Source organism: Heloderma suspectum, chromosome 4 (assembly GCF_057233095.1).
Source record: "Heloderma suspectum isolate Gila_16-S chromosome 4, 16-S_ref, whole genome shotgun sequence".
NCBI lineage: Eukaryota > Metazoa > Chordata > Lepidosauria > Squamata > Helodermatidae > Heloderma > Heloderma suspectum.
Genome location: NC_139461.1, coordinates 76,101,586 through 76,110,407, shown reverse-complemented (window position 1 = coordinate 76,110,407; position 8,822 = coordinate 76,101,586). Strand labels below are relative to the sequence as shown.

General features: G+C 40.6%; 1 protein-coding gene across 1 annotated transcript in view; it reads right to left on the bottom strand.

Annotated features, from left to right (window-relative positions):
- Positions 1-1,038: 1,038 nt before the first annotated feature.
- The window catches only part of CDH2 (cadherin 2), a 174,587-nt gene continuing 166,803 nt past the window's right edge, over positions 1,039-8,822 (bottom strand). Inside the window, exons 15-16 of the mRNA XM_084849634.1 lie at positions 5,931-6,095; positions 1,039-2,466 (exon numbers count right to left, since the gene is read on the bottom strand). Of these exons, the coding sequence (XP_084705760.1) occupies positions 2,260-2,466; positions 5,931-6,095 (372 nt within the window). The 3' untranslated portion in view covers positions 1,039-2,259. The remainder of the gene's footprint in view (positions 2,467-5,930; positions 6,096-8,822) is intronic.

Here is an 8,822-nt window from a genome sequence, read left to right as displayed (position 1 = left end):
GTAAATGAGGAGGACTTTGACAGATCCATTAGAGAGCTGAGAAGCAAATAAGTGAATAAAAAGTCCTATTAAGAAAAACACATTTTCTCTTGTAATTTTGAATGGGAGAGAAACTAGTGAAATTAAGTTCTATTAAATCTACAAGTTCTATTAATTTAGCAGACAGATTTGGAGAACTGAAGAGAAAATGTTCCTCTAATGATCATAAGAAATTAAAATGAAGACATACAACAATTCCCAAATCTTTCACTTAGACCTACCAACTGGCACACCATTTATTATTCCCATTTTCTCAGGCACCCCCCACTCCCAGATTTCAGAATTCTGTGCTCAGATACACCAATCGAGCCTTCCTGAGTTTTCCGTTTCCTCCTTCAGCAGAATCCTCTCCCTCCATGGAGGTCTCTAAAGAGCGTTACATTTTAGCTCCTAAGGAAGCAATGCACACACACGTGCTTTTGCACAGCTCCCGTTCATTCCAGAGGCTTATGAAAGAGGTGTGACCCAATCTTCATATGCCTGTAACTATAGCTCAGTGCCCCATCTGCTCCGGGATGGGCACACATACATATGTATATGCCTCAAAGATGGGAAAATCTCTGTTGAAAAATCTGTATGTAGAAATGTCTCTTTCACAGTGGTATATAGGGAAGTACTTGTTGGTATTGGACCTCTCTGCAGTGACTGGAATCCTCACACCAACAAGCGATTTTCTGGAACTTAGGAGGCAGCCTTATATCAGACCATTGGTCCATCTAGCCAGTATTACTGACACTGACTGGCAGCTGCTCTCCAGGGTTTCAGGCAGGAATTTTTCCAGCCCTACCTGGAGATGCCGTGGATTGACTCTGGAACCTTCTGCATGTAAAGTATGTGCTCTACCACTGTGCCATGGGCCCTCCCCATGGGACACACTAGAATAACAATGTATGATGTATTATTGTTATTACTTGTCTGAATGAAATCTTAACGCTTTCCTGTTAGCCTTGTTTTTAATTTCAGATCAGTCTGTCCAAGTGGAAAGAAGTTCAATCCAGTCACAAGATCCAAAATTAGCATTTTATTCAGAACATTGGGGTCAGGGGTGTATCATTTATATTCTGGTACATAATACAGAGGCAAAGCTGTGGTCAGACGTCTCTCTGGTTTAAAAGCTCTTTTTAACATACTATGTAATTACTTGAGCCATCAGTATCAGGCTAACCCTTGAGTTTTCTCTTTCTCTCTCTCTGTCTTCATTTTGTTTGTTTTTGGTACAAATTATGTAAAACATTTGTGCTAAGAACTTTTCTCCCTCCCCAAACAAATAATAAAAAATTAAAAAAACCCAAACCTTGAGTACTCTAACTACAGCTCAACAATTGAATCAATGTCACTTGTTTGCAATCTGTTTGTAAATACTTTATCCATAACGAAAGATATAAACATGCAAAAACCTGAATCCATAGTCCAAATAATACATACACATGTTTGGAAGTCTCTGCACTCTTCCATAGACTATGCCAATAAAACATTATGTACACATACCATTTTTTACAGTGAAGTGGGAAAAAAAGTACTGGAAAATGCTTAAAAAAATGTGTATATGGAGTAAGACCAAAATGTGTCTAACATTCTATAATAAGAAAAGAAAATCAGTTCTGCTACAAACCGGTGATATGAAAACTCCCTTTATTTGCAACCAGCTGCATAACTTTTAGAATTTTAGTGAAAAACCCTAGCATCTAAAACTAGAAGTATTGTACATTTTTTCTTCTTTTCATGGCCTTCTTCCCTCCCCGCACTGCCCCCAAATAACAAAATTTCCCCATGAGGTTTTTTTTTTTCTTTTCAATTTCCTTATTTTAATAAAAGCAATGCAATGTAACAAAAGCATGTTGAAGCATATTGGTGATTGATCTTTCTCCCCACCCCAATGTGGTTTGTCTCATCCTTTCATAAATCAGTACCATTTAAAGCCTTAAACATAAAACTAATTCCGATCTGAAAAAGGTACAAAAAGGCACATAAAATCCCAGTGCTTCTGTACTGTAAAATTCAAGTGTAACTGAGCTCAATTGTTTGTTTTCCTTTTTCCAAACAGCATTGGATGACTGATATTCCCAGTGAACCCAAATAGGTTTGCAGCCTATGCCAAAGCCTTCAGCGAGCACTTGTGCTAGTAGACTACAAAGTTAAAGCCTAGCTTCTGTACGTTTGTTGGGAATACCAGTGGAAAGGTTTGTACTTGTCCAAATGCACTGTTGGCCACCTTGGCGTTCAGTCATCACCTCCCCCGTACATATCAGCAAGTTTCTTGAAACGTGGGCCCCAGTCATTTAGGTAGTCATAGTCTTGCTCGCCACCACTACTTGAAGAGTTGAGGGAGCTCAAAGACCCAGCGGTAGAACCACTCCCCTCGTAGTCAAAGACCAGGAGGGAGTCGTAAGGAGGGGCTGTAGGGTCATTGTCTGCTGCTTTAAGTCCCTGTCACAAAAGAGAGAAGGGAAAACAGAATGAAGAGAAAAGCGAAACAACTAGCTCCAAGTCACTTTTACCACTGGAACTGCATTTGGGGAAACACAGAACCTTGGAGTACCATTTTCCTGAACTTGACCCCCCACCCCTCAACGTAGCAGAGAAGCCAGCAAAACTGTAAGTAATGTGTGAGCAGTAGGAATACTCTTTGCCAAATATACACAGCCCATTTGCTTCTGATAACGTACACATAGCCTACACCAGTAATAAAAGTACGAACCTCACATCTCTCAAACGAAGGCAATGAAAACAGCCTAAATCTACAGATCCAAATCCCATCACATATTGCATACAACGCTCCCATGGTCACATTCTAAATGAAACAGTCCACTGAACAACAACCCAACCAGTACACCCAGGCATTCAAAGGAAATGATCAAATGGCATGCACATTAGTCAAATTTTGATGGGCTGATGCTAATGTATGGATTCAGTACCAGCAGCAGATGTGTGATGACCTCATGGTGAAGAATGCTGGGTCAGCAACAGGTTAGGAGTGACCAAAGTGTAGGAAGAACTGCAGTCATTTGATTTGCTTGCTTTCCCCTCCTCTTATCATTTGTATTTATGCAAAACAGATGCAATAGAGATGGAAGATAATTTCCATCTGCACAGGTAGGATCAGGAATGCACTTTTCATGAGAGTAAATCAAGGGCCATGGCAAATAAATTCTGAAAAAAACACTACACTTGTGTAATAGAATATGAATGGCATCAATTCAAAATATTTGTTTAAGTTGTTTAAACATAGAGCTAAGTATTAACAGCTGGCATGATTTTTTTTTGTTGTGAAATTAAATGGTAGTTCTTGCGTATTTTTTTCTGACAGCTAAAAAAGGTCAACCAAGTGAAAACTCAGTTTGGAAAGCACACATTGAGAATAGGGAGACTTCATCTGGCCAAACCTTCCCACACATTTGTTCTTGAAATGAGACCACAAATGTTTATTTTATATTTGGTCTGATGAGTAGAAAAGAAATATTCCCCACCCCTCCGCTAAGATACAGTCTGCAAAGAATTCTAGCAGACATTATAGCAACCTTGTAAATATGTGGTGGCCTGGAGTGCAAGCTGTCATTTCAATCCTGCTTTTGAGACTATCAGTAAGGCTATCTTGTGTACCAGGCTCTGGGATGGTAGTTTAAGGCTTCAGTAAACAAATGTATATTTTCTAAGGCAGCAAAAGTGTTCTTGTGTGTCAACCATCTACATCAAGAATGGTCTGAGCAAACGTCTTTAAGTCTTTTCAAGCTGGGAGTTAGATTCTCTTAGTTCAGCATCCACTGCTGGCAACAGATGATATAAAACCACTGGTGCTACTGAGTTTATAGGATAAAAGTGCAATGAAAAATTCAATGTTCCGGAGGCTGCACTTAATGTGCAAACTGTTTGCTAGAGAAGAGGCCCTGAAAGGCAGTTTTGCAGAGGCATGATGCCACTGCTAAAGTTGCCTCAAAAATAGCATTTACAACAAAGCTAAGTATTTGTGCATTTCATATTCTAAACATCTTAATTTGGTACCCAAATTTAACACTCGAGCACTGAAAAGGGACAGCTTAATTTTTCACAGAATTTGACTGATAAAATATGAAACAACTTTTGAAAAGGAATTATCTGCAAAACAAGCTCTTTTACGTTGCTGTACTCAACACAACCTTCAACACGCAGCATAAAGGTGTTACATTTTATGCTTAAATGCAAAGCTGCATTCTGGAAAGGAATGACAATTTACAGCACAATCCTGTACATGTTTACTCAGAAATAAGTCCAATTGAGTTCCATGGGGCTTATTCAGGTTGTTGAGCATAGGACTGCAGCCTTAATTGACTTGGTTTGACCTGTCTAATCAGGACTTGCCCTTTGGATAGCAGATAGAAAGCCACCTTATACCAGGTTAGATTATTTGTACAACTAGCTGAAGATGGTCTACTCTAGCCTTCACCAACCTGGTGCCCTCCAGATGTTTGAGATGACAACTCCTAGCATTCTTGACCATTGGCCTTGCTTGTTGGAGCTATCCGAAATATCTGGAGGGCACCAGGTTGGGGGAGACTGGTCAGCTCTGAATGGCGCAGCTCTGGCCTCACACAGATTAGGGTCTTTCACATAGTTTGTTACCTGAGACTACTTTTTAACAGGAGAGGCCAGCAATTGAACCTGGGACCTTCTGTTCTACCACTGAGGCATACAGGCTCTGCTTGCAACAATACAGATGCCAGTTTGGCAGGCAGTAATCTTAACTCAATGTTTCTATTTAAAAGCACTGCTGGGAAAAGGCAGAACAATGAGAGTGAAGGTAGTTAGGTGAGAAAGGAGAACAGGTGAACCAGAGATAAAGAAAGAAATGTCATTTCACTCTCCTCAGAACTAGAACTCTCTTCTGGGCCCAGCCCAGCCCCACATAAAAGCCACCCAGCTCCCCGTGACCAGGCTGGTGGTCATTTTGTTTGGCGAAGGGTTTCGCAACCTATCCTCTGTGCTTCTTAGTTTCTACAATATGTGACAGAAACACAATTTCAGATATAAACACAATTTAAATAACTGAGAAGAGCAAAGTACTATCTATGACCATTCCACAGTTTTATGTTTTAATTTATATTCATATTTCTTCTTCTGTTCAGTATTATCATAATTTTCAAAGTGGTATACACAAATAACAGATCAAAGCCTAGCTCTTTAACTCCCATTACAGTAGGCATTTACACACACCATAAAATTTGGTCAATGGTAAAAATAACATAAAAAAGATGAGAAACAGTGGTAATCCTACATAGCACCTACATAGATATATGTACAGACATATATCTTGGGCGTGTTTTAATGCACAAATGCACTTAAAGCTCTACAGCAAGGCAAGTATTTAAAGCGTTTATATAACATTAATTTTGCTGCCCTCTCCCTAATCTTATTTGATGGAACTCTTTGAGTCTTATTAGCGGTACTGAATTTCCACAGTTCTTGGAATTCAAAGGGTTATGTGCAAGGAAAGTCAAAATAAACCTTTATTATGAATTAGAATTAATACAGGAATTTAGGCTAAACTATCACTTTGTTAGATTAGTTATTATGTTGAACCCGGTGAATAATCCCTCTTGGAGATATTGTGCTTAAGACTGATAAAGTATTATGGATGTAATTAATAGCAATGCACAAACGTTAATTGATGCATTTTCCTTTTTCTGTTTCAATGATTTAATTAAATTTTCCTGTGCTTAAAACCCCATATTTATGTCTATCATCCCAGATAATTTTAATTGTATAAGCAACTATATATATATATATATATATATATATATATATATATATATATTTGATTGTAAAAGCTATTCATTATCTGCGCCAGTGGTGTCTAATAGTTTCTAAAACGAATTTCTTTTTTCCTTCTTCTCTTCCCCCTCCTTCTCCCATTTTACCTCATTAATGAAGTCTCCGATGTCCCCAGGATGAGGAGCTGCTGATCTGACTGGATACTGAGGTTCTGCATGGATAGGTCTTTCATCAAGTCGTCTTATTCCAGCAGGTTTGATGGTATCTGGTTCTATAGTGTCGGGTTGCTGGAGCTGACTTAAATCATAGTCCTGTAAGTAATACACAATAGAAATGTTTGAGGATTTTAACAAGGAAGAGGGAAAGGTTCCCATTCCTTTAAAAGAAGACATATACTGAGAACTATGAAACTGATTCAGAATGTTTCCTGAATGATCTTGCATCTCATTTAGAGTGAAATAGAATGTTTATTGCTTCCACAGTGTTCCTGTCTTTGTTTACAATGTCATTCCAGTTGGCTGCTTTGTGGTACACCTCATCCATTTTCCACTGTGAAACAGATTCAGAAGTAGCATTCATCTGTGACTAAACAATTTGCCTAGTAAAGTACTGATTTACAATATGCCCAAAGTTGCCAATATTGAGTCCTTTGTTTCCAAACACAAATAAAATCCCAGACATTATCATTCTGAGATATAAACAAAGACAAAACTCCACAGACCTGGGCAATACCGTTAAAGAACAACGTGCTTGCAAGGGTGGAACATTCAAAACAACTTGAATCCGTGTGGTGACAAGATAATAGGTCCTGATCCCAGGCTATTGCAAGAGCTGAGCTCAGGCACAACTGTAGCAGAATAGGCTCAAAGTCAACGATTCAGGTGGGACCCACCAAATGGATAGTCATGTCATGTGCCCAGGTTGAGTGACTTTTGTACTCAGCTCAAGATGGGCTTCATATGGTAATTTACTCAGACAAATGCTTCATAATGAATATATGAATATTAATCGTGCGGTAAATGTCAACATCACCAAATGAACTGGCTCTAACACAGATTTAGGCAACATCACAGGCCTGTTCTCCTGATTATGGGTTGAAAAGGTAGCCTTGCTATACTTCACTCTGTTCCTGGGACCACATGCCTTTGTGGCAATATTCACAATGCTGCTTAGCTACCCACTCAGATCATAAGTGAACAACAGTTCACAATTATTCCTGTCCTGTACAACTTCATGCTGCAGCTGGAGAATGACACGTTGGGAATATTTTTCTGGACGAACATCCAAACACATCTATGTTATCTACAGCATGTCAGGTGAAAGGCCAGTTCTACATAGCACAAAGGGTGCAGTCCTATGGGTTGTGCCCTCACCATATGGAAGCCTCTGATTTCAGGGGCTTCCGAATATCTAATGCCCTGCTGGGCTGCTGCTAGCAGGCCAAGAGGAGCGATGGAGGTGATAATCACCTTTCCATCCTCCTCTTCGTGCATTTTCCTCTAGGTGGTCCTCTAAGGTTGTCTAGAGGAGTTGCATGGCAAGAGGCAAGGCTGGGCTGGAAGGGACCATAAGAAATATCATATCCTGGCCTCTCATCTCCCCTCCCTGCCCACCGGAACCCTCCCTTTCAGACGTCTCTGAGGTCCTTCAAGGTCAGTTCTGCAATCCTGGAAAAAAGCTAGCATGATTCTTTATGTGGTGTCTGCAAGGGAGCGGGCAGAAGGATTGGATTCCGGAGTAGCACTGTCTACGGCCTCGGAGGGGGACTCTGAAGAATCTTATGGTCCCTGGGACACTCTTACAGGACTATAGGATTGCTCTGTCTTTTATCTAGGGGAGCGTTCAGGCATGTGATATTTCATTTGCAATCCGAAATGACACAGTCAATGAGTAGTTTTACCACTCCACGTCGGGTTTGTGCAGGTTACCTGTTAGAAGTAGGAGATAGAGCAGTGGCAGCTGGTGTGCCCATTGGGACTGGTAAGGCAGAGGGCAGGGTAGCTAAGTGCAGGTAGAGCCAGGGTTCACAATAGGCAGAACCAATGCTAGGTCAAGCCAGGGGTCACAAGAAGCAGAGTAACGTCAGGAGGCAAGTCAATTCAAAACCATGACTACAAAGAAGAGCCTTGGTGGAAGTCTGACGCATACATAAACAACACAAAACCACTCCTTTGAACCTACATTTTTCTCCTCTAGCTTCCAGCAGCAACTCATTGCACAGAAAAGGCAAACTGGGATAAGTAATTTCAAGATCATAAGTGCAAATCAGAAGGTTGGAGGAGTGTTTTGACCCATGCAACTAGAAGAAAGCACTCCTTTGAATATTTTTCTGCTCTGCCAGCAATCTATTGCACAGAAAAAGGCAAACTGAAGTAACTTCATGAATGCAAAAGCAGAATGAAAAATAGTGAAAAATGGAAATAAAATAGAAAAAATGATAAAGGTGGTGGGGGCTCTTAGGACAACCCCCTCCTCTCCCCTGCTCCCACACCCCCCGGACACCATTTTAAAAACTAGAAAACATAGATTAAAAATGAAAAAATAGAGGGAAATAGCAAGGGCTTGGGAGCTCTAAGGAACCCCCACACACCCCAGGCCTCCAGCATATATTTTAACATTTAAAAAATAGCTAGAGGCTCCCAGCCATTCACTTCATTCGATTTCTCTCTCTCTCTCTCTCTCCATCCCTCTCCCTCACACACACAGTCATAAAGGAAGCAACTTTTATGAAATGGAATCCCCCCCCCCCCACACACACACAAGTACACCAACTGGTTGTAGATATCCTAGAGGGCCACACTTTTCAGAAACAAATAGCTGGGCTTGATTGGCTCTGGGAGAACCAATTAGGACCATATTTGGAAATCCTCTGAATCTTCCTGGGTGCTCTACCTGGTGCTTTAGAAATTCATGAGAATTTGGAGACAGTTTCTTAGTCACAGAAGGAAGGAGGAGACACAGGGCATGTGTGCTCACAAGTCCCAGCCACTCCTAGCACTAATGGAGCTGGGAGGAGAGGCAAGAAGACCAGCACTGAG